At 39.1% G+C, this 18,206-nt stretch overlaps 2 protein-coding genes across 2 annotated transcripts; both read left to right on the forward strand.

Moving 5' to 3' along the window:
• Window positions 1–250: 250 nt before the first annotated feature.
• fcf1 (FCF1 rRNA-processing protein) lies at window positions 251–5,753 on the forward strand. The gene is made up of 8 exons (XM_084045493.1): window positions 251–329; window positions 1,514–1,578; window positions 1,885–1,956; window positions 2,424–2,572; window positions 3,017–3,089; window positions 3,198–3,285; window positions 5,029–5,123; window positions 5,458–5,753. The coding sequence occupies exons 1-8, from the start codon at window positions 327–329 to the stop codon at window positions 5,504–5,506; spliced, it is 594 nt and encodes a 197-aa protein (XP_083901619.1). The 5' UTR covers window positions 251–326; the 3' UTR covers window positions 5,507–5,753.
• Window positions 5,754–7,041: 1,288 nt separating this feature from the next.
• Window positions 7,042–17,183, forward strand: vash1 (vasohibin 1). The gene is made up of 7 exons (XM_084044074.1): window positions 7,042–8,055; window positions 9,581–9,669; window positions 11,396–11,452; window positions 12,279–12,353; window positions 12,983–13,364; window positions 14,777–14,886; window positions 15,086–17,183. Exons 1-7 carry the CDS (start codon window positions 7,834–7,836, stop codon window positions 15,156–15,158), a joined length of 1,008 nt encoding a protein of 335 aa, XP_083900200.1. The 5' UTR covers window positions 7,042–7,833; the 3' UTR covers window positions 15,159–17,183.
• The last annotated feature ends 1,023 nt before the right edge of the window (window positions 17,184–18,206 follow it).

Below are 18,206 nucleotides of genomic sequence, written 5' to 3' on the forward strand. Positions count from 1 at the left end.
CACATTTTTTCATGTCCAGGACTCCCAAATTAATATGTATTTGTCTGCGGACCCCCATCTGAAAACATTTTATGCCGCACCACGACGCGTTTTGTGAGCTTGTACATCTGCTATTTCAAATAGCCAGGGCTCGCGAAGGGCTCGCTTCTTGTGTTACCTAGGCCTGGTTAGCTTGCTTCTCTCTCAGAACCTGTCAACACTGGTCTCCAGTCGCACTGGACTTGTTGTCTGTCTGCTCAGTGCTTCTACACACAGTCACACGCAGTCACACACGAGGTTCACTTCAGTATACATAGGGGTTGGAGCCGTTCGTTTGGGATTAAAACATGGTAATATGCCCTTTAAATATGTCATCTATGTGCTGTAAATGGCACTGTCTGTCTGTGTTGGTTATGTCATTATATTTAACTTTGGTGGTTGTTGTTGTTGTTGGGACGTTTAACGTTTGTTTGGCTGTGCCCCGTACCAGCTAGCCATTGAGCTAGCATCGCTAGCCGAAAAATAAACTGGTCTACAAGCTCACAACCAGTGATGGAAGAAGTACTCAAATTATGTACTTATTAGTAAAAGTATCAATGCCCTATTGTAGAAATAGTCTGTTACAAGTACAAGTTCGGTGTTCAAAATCTACTTGAGTAAAGGTACAACGGTGTTAGCATAAAAAAATGTACTTTAAGTACCAAAAGTAAAAGTACTCATTATGCAGAAGGTCCCATTTCTATCTATCTATCTATCTATCTATCTATCGGTTTTCTATTAATACTCAAAATCGACAAAGTAACTATAACCAAAGTTTTCAAATATTATAGTGGAGTAAAAGTACAATATTTGTCTTTGAGATGTAGTGGAGGAGAAGTAAAAGTATTGTAAATTGGAAGTACTCCAGCAAAGTAAAAATACCTCAAAATTGTACTTAAGTACAGTACTTGGCTTTAGTTCTAGGGATCTCTCTGAGTTAAATGATATTTAAACAATGGTGGAACAAAGAAGTAGCAATGTAGAAATGCTCTGTTTACAAGTGTAATTCCTGCATTAAAAACTTTACTTTAGTGAAAAAAGGATATTTAAGTATGGGCATCAAAATATATTTACAGTACCAAACGTAAAAGTACTCATTATGCAGTAGTAATTAAGATCATAATAATAGGATTGTAATTAGTAATTTATTCATGTGTTCATCACTTTAATGTTGCAGCTAGTAAAGGTGGGGCTGTAATACATTTATGTTTTGTATAAATAATCGTAAGTCTGAAAAGTAACTAGCAGCTAAAGCTGATGCAGTGGAAGGTTAAATATATTTAAAAAATTGAAATACTCAAGTAAAGTAAAAGTACCTAAAATTGTACTTGGGTACCGTACTTAGTTACTAGGTTAGACATTATAGACAATACTCATAATGTCATGAAAAGAATGCTATACTATATTGCATTTCTATGCTTGGTTTATTTTTTATTTATTTCAAAAGGGATTCAAGTTTGAACAAATTTTTTGCCTTTTAATGTGTACATTCCAGGGGAAGCAGAAGACAAAGAAGTTTGCTGCAATGAAAAGAATGATAAGTCTTAAAGACGGGAGACTGTGAGTATCATTGTTGTGGCAGCTGTGTTATACCATTGTTAAACCTTCAAATTTGCAATGCAAATATTGGCATATATATAACCATAGTGGCCATAGTGCACATAAATTATAGATGTATTGTCCACCTTCCTACCGGCTCAGACAGACGGTTCTGTCCTTAAAAAATATATTTTTCATGATCTCGTCACAAACTTTATTACCTCCTTACGGATGTAATGCAACAAAAATGTGCCCAGCTGTGGGTCTTTGGCCCACAAATCACAAAAAAAAAAAGCTATGAACACCCTCTTTTTTTTTCTCTTCTAGAAACGAGAAGGACCGGCGCAAGGCGAAAGAAAAGAAGAAGAAGGATCCGTCAGATCTCAAGCAGGTTGAAGTGTACGTACATTGAGCAGGGCTGTCAAGATTACACATTTATGTTAACGATTGACAAATAATTGCGTTTTGTTTTTTTAGCATTGGTCATATGAATAAAAACATAATTTCCGTTTGCCTTTTAAGCTTCGTAATCGCAAATTGCACAGGGCAGATTTGACAGATTATGTAAAATAAATGAGTAATAATTTTACACTTTCAAAAAATGTAAATATAGCAGAGATAGCTGATCTACAAGCTTACAACGCACCACGAAGTGACGTGTTTTAAGCTTGTTGATCTGCTTTTATTGGAAAATGTATGAAAATGTTTCAACATGGAAACTATTATGACGATTATGCAAAATAATTGCGATTATCTAAAATAATTGCGATTAGGCAATTATTGTGACAGGCCTAAACAGAACATGATTCTGGTAATGAAGTGTGATGAATGAGCTTCTCTGATTCTTGTCTAATCTCTCCACACAGGCCAAAGTATCCTTCATGTCTCTTCTTCCAGTACAACACTCAGCTCGGTCCACCGTACCACGTTCTGGTTGATACAAATTTCATCAACTTCTCCATCAAGGCCAAATTAGACATTGTGCAGTCTATGATGGATTGCCTGTATGCTAAATGTGAGTACTTGTCAGTTGTTGTCTACTGGAGGATAGAATGCAGAAGATTAACCACTTAAAGTAACACCTATTTTCAACCGTAGCTTTGTAAGATGATACCATTTCTGTCTACTCTGTCTGTGTCTCAGAGGAGGGCTGTGGACAGTTTGTTAATTTGCATAAATCATTGGTAGGGATTCCAAGATAATGGAAACTATAGCTTTTATCTTCCTGGAAAGTTAGTATAGAAGCCACTGCTGTTAAATAAAAACAAATATTGTATGAAATTACCACTGATGTTATTGGAAGGCAAAGTTTTACTCTCCACAATCCACCTCTGAAACACAGTATGTATACAGAAATGCTATGCTAAACTTAGGGTTTCACCTTCGACATGCCCAAAACCTGTTGAAAGAGATTAACTTGTTAACTGTTTGACACAATGTGGCATTATTTCCCATCAAGGTATCCCATGCATCACAGACTGTGTTATGGCTGAGATTGAAAAACTGGGAATGAAGTACAGAGTTGCACTCAGGTAGATATTGGTCGAGTTAAGCTAATGTGTCGACTTTGCACATTAAGATTTTTAGGATTGTAGATCCTAGATGATGGGGCCATGCTATCAATTTATTTGTCATTACAGGATTGCCAAGGATCCTCGGTTTGAGCGCCTGCCATGCACACACAAGGGAACATATGCAGATGACTGTTTAGTCCAGAGGGTTACACAGGTAATATAGTTTACTTTACAGATGCATTGTGAATGGAGTAACGGTACAAAATGAAAAGGTTCTACTCACTTAAATCCATGCAAGTGTTTTTGTTAAAAAGGCAAAGCTTGGGGTGCCTGGTGGTAGAGCTCTTCACGGACCCCCCGTTTCCTAAAATCTATGTTTTATCATAATCACTCGGGGCCCGGGTCGGAATCGGCGCCATTACCTCGGAACTCGGGTCTGTCCATCATACCCGAGTGGATCCGAGAAGACCCATAGTATGCCTACTGTGTGTGTGCGCGGCTGCACTAATGGGAGAGAAACGCAATGAAGTGGTGTTTAACTTGTGTGTGATGTTAACTGACCTAGGATCAGGTTAGTGCAGCTGCCATATGAATGGCTGTGCATTCGGAACGGAGTCGGACCAAATTGTCACTGGTCCACTCGATTCCGTTATTTGAAAATAATCTCAGAACTGCTCAGAATCTGACCAATTTTCTCGGGACCATTTCGGTTCGTTTTTTTTTTTTACCTGTGATGAGCTCTACCTGGCGGTGCAGCCAGTTACTAAGCACACATGTTCGAGTCTGACTGACTCCCATGTCTTGCATGTTCTCCCTCCTTTCTGACTCTGCCCTTGCTTTCTTGTCTATCTACACACTCTTAAGTAAAGAAAACAAAACCAAAAAAATAAAAATAAATAAAAATTGAAAAGGCATTGTACGATGTCTGCTGTTATAACATTGTTTGTTAAGCGTCTTGCGTCATTCAGTGTGACAGGGTGAGCTGATGCACACTCAGAGGTTTTGGCAGTGTGAGAAATTTTGGGCCATGTGACTCATGCTACAATGATTGTCAATGCGAGACCATTGCATAACAGCCACCAACATGTTATAAAAAATAAAGACTATGTCATTGTTCGTGTTAACAGAAACTTCCACTTTCTACCTGAAAAATGACTGTGGCAAATGTACAGGTTTTATGGGTTCAAGCGTGGGGAATAGTTTTCTGAAAAATGCCTGGAGATGCTACCAGTACCTTTTTTTAGGAGAAATGTCAACTTGTGTTGTCCTCTTGCACCAAGCCAATATTGAATCCAAATCTTTTCCTTTTCTGTTTTTTGTTCTCAAAGTAAAACATTGCCCCTACATACATTGGCTGATGTAGGACAGAATATTCATCACACAATAGGTGGATAATCAGGGTTTTACCATTTTCCCATCGCACCTTGTGAAATGTAATAAATAAACATATACGGCCAAAATAGTGCAGTGTACGGAAACCTTTTTCTTAAGTATTGTTCACTGGCCGTCTGTGATTCATAGCTTATCCAGCTGTCATGAGTGTGGTGATCTCAGCAAATTACTGTAAAAGGTGACTGTATTTCCCCCCAAACATAGCATGAGCATATAATCATGGTTTTCGGAAATGGATTTCAAATGTATGTTGTGTGAATGCTGAATGTGCACAAATGTATGACATTTTAGTGGTGATAGAATTAAAGATAAATACCCATGGCATATTTATTTTTTTGTGTGTGAATGCAATTTTCAAATTGTGTAGCTCTGGACTAGAATGTCAATAATATAACATTATTACTCTTCCAAATTGTACTCGTCGTAAAGATCCGAAGTTAATAAGCAGTGTTGTGCTGTTATTCTGTCGTCATACTGTTACAGACAAGATAGCTGGTCAAATGTTTGTCATGTGTAAATTTGTCACTGAAGCATGAACATTAATAGTTTAACAACTCTTCCACAGCACAAGTGTTACATCCTGGCCACTGTGGATCGAGACCTAAAGAGAAGAATCAGGAAGATTCCTGGAGTCCCCATCATGTACATCTCCAACCACAGGTACATACAATCATGGCAGCGGACTCTTTTTCTTTGTTTATACTTATTCAGTTGGATCCAGCACCCGTTACAATACTTGGATGTGCGTGCACCACCTAACCGCTTTAGATTGGCTTTTTTCCCTACTTTGAACATTTTGTAAACATTAAAAAGGGGATTTATTTTGTGTTTTCTCTTTTTGTTTGGCCTATGAGAACAAAATAGAGACACCAGGTTGAAAGTGGTTAGGTATTTTTAGGTTAGATTTATACAAAATGGCTCTGTATTTAGAAATTCTGAATATATTTATGTGTTTATCACTGATTGTTTTGTTTTTCTGTTTTTTCTGTTACAGATATAATATTGAAAGGATGCCTGATGACTACGGTGCTCCAAGATTGTAACCTCTTTAAAGCAGTTGTCTAACTGAACTGTACATAGACTTGAGATTCCATTGAAATAGTCTTTTTTTTTGTATATTATGAAATATCCCTGAATTTTGCTTGCTACTTTTGAGAGGTGTGTGGTGGATGTAATACAATTGCAAATAGCTGTAAGTTTGCTTTTTCAAAAATAAAGGACACAACATTTGTAATTTTGTATTTGCACCGCATTCCCCTCTTTGAATACTTTGAATAAAAATTAATACATACCACATTGTCTTGGTAAATTGTTTCATATACCATCAGCCATATTTAAATTACTGTACATGCATCAATGTATTATGTACGAGATATCATTTTAAAGGTAGGGTAAGTGATATTTTTTAGTTAAAGCTCTATATGCAGTTAGCAATCATTGCTATAGAGTATTTGTTCAGGAACTGGTCTGTCTCCAATCCATCTCTTCAATAAACAGAAAATACATTTTCAGGTGGGTTGCCAAATTCATCCATCAGGAGAGAGTACCTCAAACGTTATCGTGTTACAGTTAAAATTGTGTCTGCTCATTTCTTTGTGTCATCACTTCCAATTTCACTTGTTTATCCTGTATCTTGTAGGAGTTCTCTCACCTGATTGAATAAAATTGGCATCCCGACCTATAAATCCTTTTTTTTTGTTTACTAAAGAGCTGGAGAGGGGAGACCCTTAATATAAATATTAATATTTTTTTTATATATAATTTTTATTTTAATACTTTGTCACGGATGACAAATCCTCAGCACCATTTTCTTCCTGTGGTCTGTCTCTGGATGCTTGCCAAAAGATCATCTTGTCTTTGGCGAGCGCCACCAACGTACGATGGAGCATAAATCCACCCTCCAAGAGCATGCGCAGTCTAGACGTCAGTCTTGCCATGTCCGCTTTTTATAAGCGACTTTGGGCTTGTTTTTCTTTAAAGTTGCTTGTAAAATTTGTGGGGCTTGTTTCTAAAGTGTAGTTGCTTATTTGGGCTTGTTACCTAAATGTTGTTTGAACTAGTGGTTCTCAAAAATGTTCATGTCAAGGACCCCCAGATTAATATAATTGTCCAGAGACCGCCCATCTGAAAATATTTTGTGCCAGGAACCTCCATACAAGAATTGTGGTGTTAAAATGTTTCACAAAAAAAAAATGTGTCTAATTTTCTTCAAGATTTTTTTTCACCAGTTCACCAACGCGTTTTGAGCTTGTAGATCGACTATTTTCAAATAGCCAATGTATTATGTTTTAAGGACAGAAGGGCTTTTGATTGATTGATTGATTGATTGATTACTTTATTTGCAGTTTGCAAAAAAAAGCACAGGAAAGTGCAGTTCAATACAAGGTCTGCTAAGAGGGGTTTAAACCCAAGAAAGCATATGGCTTGTTTCCACTGGGGTCCTTTGTACTCAATTCGTCGAAACATTAATGACAGACCGTGGTTTCTTATTTCTCTCTCAAAACCTGGCAACACTGCAGCTGAGCTCTTAGGAGTGTCTTCTATGGTTGGACCGGACCTGGGCTCAACCCAATGGGCTCAACCCACAACCAAGCTCACACTGAAGGAACCGGGCCACGTTAAGATGGAACAATGGCTAGCCGTTCTGGAAGAGTAGGATCTGGAGATAAAAAGAGCACAAATGAATGATATTCTTTAAAAAAAAAAGTGATCCACATCCAACTTGATCGGACTGCTGGATGCATAGAGTGAACTGAATGACCTCTGGGATTATAACGGTACAGGTGATTTGTAATCCTCTTCTAGAGTCGCTTATTATTATACTAGAAACATCATGTTACTGATGTGTTTTGATACTGATTCACAGGTTCACGCAGGAGGATATTTTCGCGTTATGTTTTAGAACAATAGGCTGGAGCTATCTATCCGTGAAAGCCATTTCACGTTTATCTTAAATCGCCTTATAGTGTCTTCTTCTGATGATCTGTTACAACTTGAATAGGCTGAAACATAGTTTAGTGCCATGCGACGTTAACCGCAAGATTGTGCCATTATTAACCTAATCAACGTTAAATGTTGAAAGAACGTTCACCCAACGTACACACATTTTAGGACTACTTGTTCATCAAAGAATCCCAATGAGTTTGAATTATTTTTTTATTGATAATAATCCTTTGGAATAACCTTCTGGATGTGATGAGTTGCTCATCTGTCGTGGACTCGTGGTGGGAGTCGTTTTAGCTGTAAACCTCCAGTCAGATTAACAGTGAAAGGACACAAAGCACCTGCAGGAGGCATTTCTGTGCCAGGAGGACTCCTGTTGGCATCATCCGTGGTGTGGCAGCAGAGAGAAACAGAGAGAGAGAGAGAGATGCTGAGGACCACGGTGGACTCGGTGGAGGAGAGAGACGAGGAGCAGGAGGATGAGGGCGAGGATGACCTGAGGGATGGAGGGGTGCCCTTCTTCGTGAACAGAGGAGGCCTACCGGTGGATGAAGAGACTTGGGAGAGGATGTGGCGCCATGTGGCCCGCATTCACCCCCACAGTGAGGCTTTGGCCAAAGGGATCCGTGGTGCCACTGATCTACCTAAGGTGAGGTATTTTCTACTTTAAGTAAAAGTATCAATACTGCGATTTAGGAATACTCTGTTACAAGTAGAAGTCCGGAATTCAAAATGTACTTGAGTAAAAGTACAAAAGTGTTGGTATCAAAATGTACTTAAAGTGCCAAAAGTAGAAAGTACTCCCTATGCAGAATTTCCCAGTTTCACAAGTTTTCAATTGTATAAAATGTATAAAACTCTTTTGAAAATAGCAAATCTGCAAACTCGATGCGACGCATTGTGAGCTTGTAGATCGGCTATAACTACTGAAAATTGGATAATAGTAAAAATACCTCAACATTGTACTTAAGTACAGTACTTGAGTAAATGTACTTAGTTTCTTTACACCACAGGGTATGTGATTCTGTCCCAAGTTTAAGATTGAAAGTTTATAGTCATTCAAACTATATACACAGGACAAACACAAGTCAAATGCACACAGCAAAACCAATGATGTTGCATCCATCTGACTTATAAATGTAGGCTAATTAAGAAATATAAAAACAATGATTTAATTATAGCCTATACATATAAACTCATGTAGTGTGAAAGAACATTTTGTGGACTTGTGTGAACAGTTGACAGGGCATTTGTGCACTTGACAAAAGAGCACTTATCATTAAGTATCGGGACCTTTCTCACAGCAGACATTTTGACGAGTGTGTGTGTGTTTTTCATCTAAGTGTTTCTGTTTGCCAGCATGAAGTTGACTGTACAGGAGACATCCATCCATGCTGACACACACACACACACACACACACACACACACACACACACACACACACACACACACACACACACACACACACACACACACACACACACACACACACACCCCTTAATGAAATGCACCCTAGCTATTAACAGCTGTTTACCTGTCAAAATGACTGCTATGAAAAGGGTCTATTGGTTGACAGATATCGAATCACAACATTAAATCTGCTTCAGGATTAATCAGCACCTGGTAAATGTCTCAGAAACCCTACACTTCACACTTAGCCATACTTCTTTGGAGAAGACATTAACGCCACAGCGTTTTGAGTCACACCCTAGTGTTTTAGGTCAAAGTTGAGTTTAGTCAAGTCATTGTCACATAATTGTCATACAGAGAGATACATTATGTGCAAAATGCAGTGTACCTGATTCCATTTTTTAAAATGACGTTTATTTGCTCTGCTGACTGCTCTGTCTCGGAAACAAAAGATGCAATGACGTGCAAATCTGCAGCTTTTCAGACCACATATTGTATATAGCCGACATATTCGTTCATACTATGTGTCATTAGTAATAGTGCAGTAATGTCTATGCCTGCCGGCGCCAGACAAGGAATTGTATCATAGATTCAGTGACTGCAACTCATGGGAGAGAGTTGCCACAGAGGAATTAAGATTCTTGTCATTAATTACACAGAAGAGAATGGAGCCTGTAGACTGAACAAGAGGACATTCTCATGCTGTAGTGAATATAGGGATTGTATAACGTTAATGCAGTTGTTTGTGTCCTCTGCTCTGCAGATTCCAATGCCGAGTGTGCCTACATATCAACCTACCACCAGTGTCCCACAGCGCCTGGAAGCCATACAGAAATACATCAGGGATTTGCAGTATCCTTTCACCCGCATTGTCAACATGCTGGGTAGTGGTCACTGGTCAGCTTCCCAGAGCTGGGAGTGAAGCTTAAATTATAAGCCATTCCAGGATGGTGTCGCTAGGCCAAAATAACTGAGATTTTGATTTGCACTGACACCATTGCACTGACTCCACTGTGGAGTATGATTTAGACTTCATGCCAGAGTGGGACCAGGGGTCTAGAAACAGAAACCATGATTAACCCTTCAAAAATATTTTAAAAAGTAAATGAAAAATCAAAAAGCTGATCTACTTTTGCAATTTGTCATATGACGAAATATAATGAGCTTAAGTAGTTAAAATGCATGTTACACGCTGCTGCTTCCTCTGTAAATGAGACAAATTATTACAATTTCTGTCTGGATATTTCATATTTTATCCTATTAAAGTGCAGAGAGGGAGAGGATGTATTTCTGTGATGTTTCTAAATCAGCTTGATTACACAGTCAGTATTGTGGTGTTCAGACCCAGTAAAGTAATATTTACATACACATCTACAAGACAAGAGCTATAGACAAAGCACTCTCTCAAACCCATCACAGCATTTGCAGAATTAGTTTCACTTCCCTCTGGCCGTAGGCTCCAGACCTCGGCCTATAAGAAAAACAGAACTAAACAGTCCTTCATCCCCCTAGTTACTGTATAAACTAAACAAACTCAATCAACTCTAGCTGGTGTGTAATACTGCTATTGCCATTTCCATGAAACAGCCTCTATGATGTGCTACTGGATATCTTATTATTTGTTGCCTATTTTGTGTTTTACACCTCAAATGTGGTACACTGCAAGACAAATTTCCCAATCGGAAAAATAAAGTTAAAATACTACGGTATACTATATTACATCCATATAAAACTCTTTAACTTGATCATTCAACCACTGAAAGGACCACAATGGAAATAAGCACTCATGCTTTTGGTGTTTTTGACAGATACTGTACATACAAATATATGATCATATCTACGCATTTATGTCAATAACAACTTAAATCAATCAGAACTAACACAAATGATATTCCTAGTTATAATATTCTGCACATGCGTACACATGCATGAGAGTAATTAGCATAGTTTAGTGTGCAGTACTGTACCTCTAATGTCTATTCATGAATGGCAAAGTACACTTGCACTTCTGTGATGTCCTTTAGACTGTACATATACACACTCAGTCCTGAGTGTAACATTGTAACTCCAGGAATTTAAACAGAAAATAATAAGCAAAATATCTATTTAAATGCCTGGCTGAGATATCTGAAAATAAATTATTTGAACACTTTGCTAATAGCTAAGACAGCTTTTCTTTTATACTGTATGATTGTACATGGTAATACTACTGTCCTTAGGAAAATACATAATAATACATAACTGATCTTACACAAATGGAAATTTTACCACATAGCAGCACTTAAAAAAATAGGGTAGCAAAATACTACTCTATCCCTTTTACTCACGCATTTTGATAGATATGGGGGGGACGTCAGAAGTGGGCCACTCCCATGTGTATATGCTATAAAAAGCAAAATCACAGGAACTCATTCATAATTAAATCACAATATATGAATATCACAAAGCACTTTAAGTGGTTGTCTTTCCTCCCCAATGTAATGTTGCTGCGTGTTCTACCGAATCCCTCTAAACCACTTTATTGCCTATTGATCCAAGCATGTGCTTATTATGTTATGAACTTAACATTTTCCTACAGGTACAATCACACAGGGACACAGTTTTTTGAAATCAAGAAGAGCAGGCCTCTTACTGCGTAAGCAACCATTGTTTTGACATCTTTGAATGACTGTCATTGGTTATTCTTAGCTTGTGATGTTTGTGGCCGGATGGCCTTGGAACAGTACAGTAGGAGTCATGTAAATGTCAAACACAATGAGAGTTCCCAAGGGTTGTGTGGTGGCAGACATAGGACATCAAATCAATCAGGATGATTTCCTCTGATCTGGCTTGTGCTACTGATGACAGGTTGAGAGGCAACTGGATATAATGTGGATGAGCGATATTTCTAGATTAACCTCAGGGCATTTGAAACCAAACCACCAACTAGTGCTTAACAGGGCAAGTTTTGCCAGCAAGAGGCTCAGGGTGCATTTTTCATCTGATATGGAAGCTTTAGAGGTTCATGGAAACCGTTGAACTTTTAAGCCCATTTTGGGCACCTTTAGCAGGTCTCTGTGTTTGTGTATGTGTGGGTACACCTAAATTATATGCTGGTGCACCTATAAGAAATAATTAGGCGCATCAGTTCAACCAACTAAAACGTTAATCTGGAGTCTTGGACATGCGAGACATGATGGGTTGGATTTGAACTCCGGTCCTTATGCTCGCATGTGGTCTGTGCACTACTAACTAACCACCAGGACAATTCATGGAAAATGTTTATTTTTTGCTCATCTGTATGAATTAAAATCATTAGCAAATGTGATTGTATTAATTTCAGTGATTCATTTGTTATGCAAGATAGATTGTACAACGTATTATACCTCACTTATGGCTAAGCCTTTCCCAAGGTTGGATAACAAGGGCAATGACAAATGCTGGGTGATAATATGTTCATCTAATACAATTCTTCTGTTCAGGTTGATGGACATTGCTAAGGAGATGACCCGAGAGGCTCTACCAATCAAGTGTCTGGAGGCAGTGGTCCTTGGAACGTATCTTTTCACGTGCATAACATATTGTGTATGACACTTATTATGCTGAGAAGGTTACAATTTGTAAGTTGTCATCATCATTGCATGTTATCATCTTGCAATCTTTGTCAACATTTTGTCAGTTTAATTCATAATGCTGGAATTCAAAAGAGACACTGCAGAAATGGCAAAATGGGGTGAGAAATGTGTTTTATGGAAGCATAGATACATAGTCACTCTGTACTGGACTTCCAAACTGCTCTCAGGAAAAGCATCCAGTGTAATCCATGATAACATCACAGCCTCGTGGGTTGCTCATCACATCATGTGGAAAGATCCATATCTATGGTATGTCAGCAACACTGGCATGATGGCCAACCTCACATTCAGTGATTCTAGGAGACTTTTTTTGTCAACAGTGTTGAGGTGCAAACAAGTGCTTATTCTTTGCTCAGTACTCCCAAAACACTGAATTTCTCAATTCAAACATAACGTTTTAAAACACTTTTGTGATAAACGAGGAGCGCGCCAGGGTGAGTGCATGCATGTGACAACAAAAACAAAAATTAAACACATCGCGGCTTAAGTAAACCTTTACTATGCAAGAGAGAGACTGATAGTGTTAATTTCCTTGACCCAACATGTTGCAGTTACCTCACCAACAGCATGCCTGGTGTGGAGCGCTTCCCCCTCAGCTTTAAGACTCAGTTCTCAGGGAACTACTTCAACCACATTGTGCTAGGGGTGCACAGCGGGGGTCGCTTCGGGGCACTGGGCATCAGCCGGAGGGAGGACCTCATGTTCAAGCCCCTTGAGTTCCGAACGCTGGCAGACCTGGTGCATGAATTTGAGGGGGCCTACAGGGGCTACTGGCACACCCTGCGCAAGGTGAAGATTGGACAGTATGTATCCCACGACCTTCACAGCGTCGAGCAGATAGAGTGGAAACACTCCATTCTGGATGTGGATAAGCTCTCCAAGGAGGAACTCAGGAGAGAGCTGGAGAGACATACGCGAGACATGAGGCTTAAGGTACAGTATATCACTGTCTAGGGCCTGAGGTAGAGGTATTCACTTAAAATCAAAGTCCCAGTCTGTGCAGGCTGAAAACAGCACAAACTGCCAAAGCTTTTAACAGCATGAAATTGAAACAGCATGCATCTGACCCCCATTTAATATGAATCATGGGAGGGAGGATGGTGTTAGTAAAATATGATATGTCCTCAGCAGATGCGAAGTTCCTTTTTAACATAAGACCTTTATTGATCCCGCAATGGAAATTCAGTTGCCAAAGACAGCACAGCAGTCAAGATACAGATTGCAGGTCAAGAAAAAAAAGTACTGTAGAATAGATACAGCATGATCACAATTCAATGCAACACCATCAATAATTGGCAAACAAAATACAATACACAACAATATACACCCTCAGCAGTGCTTACATAGTGCAAGACAAAGTTAAATACAAGTGACCGCACAGTAAGCATGTCTAATAGCATCCATACTGTGCTGAACAGTTGTTTTCAGAGAGTTTAGTCTATTGAGCGAGCCTTATTATATATCTTTTTATTCACTTTTTAAGACTTTTGACGTCCTCTGAACCGCTGTGCCATCATGCATGGCGACATGACCCCCTGTTTGTAGAGCTATGATGATCTCTCATCGTCTATAGTCTCCCACAGTAATGAAAGCAGCCTTGATGCTGAACACTGTGTGCAATAAAACTAATGCAATGGCTCTGCTCTGCTTCATGCATGGCTGGCTCCATCCTTCGATGGGCGACAGTTTATAGAGATGGCTTGCCACTTTCCACTGACACACAATCACATTAGAGGGATGTGGCCACCTGCTTAACATTGTTCCTCATCCTGTATATTGAGGCTATATCCATAGTTAACTAACTCACCTTTGTGATGCATTTAAGTAATTGAAATCTAAATTAGGGTCTTGTTTTAGTTTTACATTCCTGACTACCGGTAAATACCCTTGTGTGTTTATATCCCAAGTGTGAATTCAGCCAAAGATTTTCCACTGAGAAGTTAACCCATTCAATCCGGGAACGCATCTGTGTCATTTTAAGATTTCTTTGGCTATTCAAAAATAGCACAGCAGATATACTCTGTGTCGCGCTATGAGCTTGTAGATCTGCTATTTTTTTTTATTGTGAAAATGTGTGCAAATCATATATATATATTTTTAAAGCGAACATTTGTAACTCAAATCTTTGCTTCTGGAGATCCCTGGAACTAAATATTTTGAGATGGGAGGTCGGCAGCCAAATACATTTAATTTTGGGTGGTCCTTGACATGAAAAAGTTTGAGCACCACTGATATTTAGCAACATACGTTTTTCAGAAACCTGTTAGGATTGAGAAGACATTTGTAGATGCGTTCCCGGATTGAATGTGTTAATGTGAACCTACTGTATGTATTTTATTTTGAAGATCGGAAAGCCAGCTCCTCCCTCTCCCACCAAAGACCGAAGGAACAGCATGGGTTCCCCCCTCCGGGGGCAAGGAAGCCCCATGCGCAGAATCAGTCGCATCGAGAGACGGTAGGACACATGTGGGATCTACATCATCTCATTTTTGACAGAATATACAGTTGCTACTGTACCTAGCGACAAGTGTTTGTGTTCAAGAGCAGAAATGCGAGGAATATACTGTATATCCTGTGATGTGTCCTGAAATTATTCACAATTTCATTCAGTGTTAAACAGTGTGTCTCATACTTTTTATGTATATTTGTTATAGGCCATCCGGAGAAAAGAAAGCTTTGGATCAGAAACCGCCCTCAGACATGAATGGATACCAAATTCGAGTTTGAAGAGGATTTCCAACACGTGGATTCATGAGACTTAAGAATGCTACCTAAAACCTGTTTTTTTTATGGCTTCTGATTCACCATAACTTTCAGGCCTACTTTATTGTACAGTTTCACCACTTCCCAGGACGCAGGCTGGTGCACGAAGACCCCATATCAAAGTGGTCATTCAGCTTCCTTGTGGCTAGAATGCCATAAAGCGATATGTTTGGTTAGTGATTGGTCCTGCCAATATTACAAAATTCTGAGATGTAGAAAAACACATTTAGGAATCTAGTCATTTATACAAATTTTCAAACAATTCTGCAGAATTTTACTATCAATATAGTTTGGTTCATCTCCAAAGCTGTACAAGACACCCACATGGAAAATCAGCTATTTTTGAACTTTTGAATAGGGCTTCAGTGATTAATAGACTTTTCCCAAACAACATGTATGTGGAGGCTTGTGTGCAGTTTGTAACGTCAAAGTTGTAATGTAAGTGTATAAAACATGTAATGCATTTTTTTTATTTTGACCTCTGCTGGACAGTAACTGCTTTTTGTAGTGACTAGTTGACAAACCACAACCCTTGTGCCTTTTACAATCTTTCGAAGAGGAGAAGAAAATGTACTTCAGTTGTACAAGTTTCATGTCCAATTTATATCCAATGCCCACATAAACATACAGTACAAGCTCTTCTCTCTCAAATAGCCATGAAATATGTATGAAACCTTTTTGTTATGTCATACATACGCCTTCCTGTTCACCAATCGTTGTTCTTGACATCACACTACGGCGACCCATACTGGCACGGGAGGCATGGAATAACCTAACAGCACTGCTCTCTGATGAAGTGGGACAGGTGTAAGAACTGCTCCTCCAAGTGGAGGCTGAATCCAGGCTGGTAGGCCTCCGTCTGAATGCTAAGAAGACAGAGGTTGTCACGGACAATAGACCTAATCATGCGCCCCTGAAAACACTGGAAGTGGAAGGTCAAGAGCTGGAGGAGGTCAAGGACTTCAAGTATCTTGGGTATCCTGGATCTGAGCAGGACATCAAAATATGTAAGGCCAAAGCGTGGAGGGTTCTCAATGACCTGAAGATCTGGGGCTCCGCCATGGCCAGAGTCTCCTTTTTCCATGCCACCATGGAGTCCTGCTTTATGGCCACCCTTGTGAAGTCCCTTGTTTGCTGCTACACCTGTATATTGCACATGGTATCTCCTGGGTGGAACATGTGAATAAAACCGTCCTTTGTGGTGAGCTACCAAGGGTTGGTTACAAGATAGCAGCATGCAGAATGCAGAATCCCATCAAGTTCTCCTGTGGAACCCAACGTGTGAGGCGCAGCAGGCGTAAGTATGTCAGGGTACTGAAAAAGGACATCGGAGTGGAGAGGACTTGCAAGCTGGTCAGCCTCATGGCTGTGTGGAGCAACGTTTTGAAAGTCAGGTTGGTGCTGGCCAAGTAGTGAATACACCCCTGGTTAGCATGCATTCTAATAAGTGAAAACAATGGTTGAGAACAGGGCTATGTAAATATACGCAAGTATATTTTATGAGCATGAGAAGAGTGTTTTACAAGAAGAAGGATGCTTTTCATAGTGACAGTGGAGCTGCTGCATTGGTTGGTAAAGTCCCTATGCCATATAGGGCTTACTTTAAAGTCAGTTTTTATATAATATAACCTTGTTTTGTACCTTTATTTGTAGCAACAACTATTCTCTTTTCAGTAGCCTTAAGTGGTAACCTGGCAACTTATTTCCTTTTTAGTCAAAGTTCAAAGAATTTGTTTACATCATTTTGTATTTTTCAATTCTTTGATATTTTATACCGTATTCTGTGTTGATCACCAGTCGACCACGTATTATTCACCATGCACTGTTCTTCTGAATATATTACCACAACATTTTCACTGTCAAATACGTAGATGTGTTCTCCTTTCCTTTCAATGTTATGAAGCCGTCTTGCACCAAACTATTATGCATTTATAGCATCACAATAAAGACACACTATCGGGCAATAAAGTGTTTGTATCTGCTACAGTATGTTGTATGATTTTCTTTTTAGAAATTCATAGCTTAAGGTTGCTACATTATGAGCTCTTTTATTGACCTGAATTAAGAACCCAAGAAAACAGTGTGATGTCAAAATCAATAGAAGTAGTGTAAATAAATGTTCTGCCAACAACCAGGGCACAATGCCAGTCTACTTGCCACCCAACTGTTAAGACTGAGCCCAACGTGCACTGACCCGAGACAGCTGCTGGCTCACAGAAAACATTGTAGCAGATCAGGACCATCTCCAAACATTGTGTATACAAAGAAATCTTAGCACCAACAACACTATAAAAGGACATCAGCACAGTCTGTGTGCTGCTATGAATCAGGAGCAAAACAATGAACTAAGATGTTAGAGAGGCAGATTGCAATGTATGGTATTCAAATCAATTATTTAACCCATTAATTCTAATTCTACAAATGTCTTCTAAATCCTAACAGTTTTCTTTAAAAAAGTATGTTGCTATATCAGTGGTTCTCAAACCTTTTCATGTCAAGGAACACAGACCCAGACCCCCATCTCAAACAATTTTGTTCAAGGGACCCCCAGAATCAAAGACTTGAGTTAAAAAAGTTTGCTTTAAAAAAATCTCTATATATTCAGAGATTTGCACACATTTTCAAGATTTAAAAAAAATAGCAGATCTACAAGCTTCTTGCCGCACTATGAGCTTGTATATCTGCTATTTTTGAATAGCCAACGCTAAAATCTAAAAATGACACAGATGCTTTCCCGGTTTTAATAGGTTAAGAAAAAAAAATACTTTCAAATCTGTATTACACCAAACAAAAGCCTCGTCTTATTGCACATATCACTTAATGGTTTTGTTGGCATGTTGTCAGGACTTGCTGCAGTGGTATGGATCGTGTCCGTCATACTGTACCATGATGCCTGTGCTGATCTTGTATTCCTAGTGATCCTGTGAATACCATTAAGACTAATGGGACCTTCACACAGTAAATATATCTACCAGACAGAGCAGCAATCTGCTGATGAGACATCCCAACCTG

This window comes from Gymnoscopelus microlampas, assembly GCF_963454915.1.
Source record: "Gymnoscopelus microlampas genome assembly, chromosome: 20".
In the NCBI taxonomy this organism is placed as follows: domain Eukaryota; kingdom Metazoa; phylum Chordata; class Actinopteri; order Myctophiformes; family Myctophidae; genus Gymnoscopelus; species Gymnoscopelus microlampas.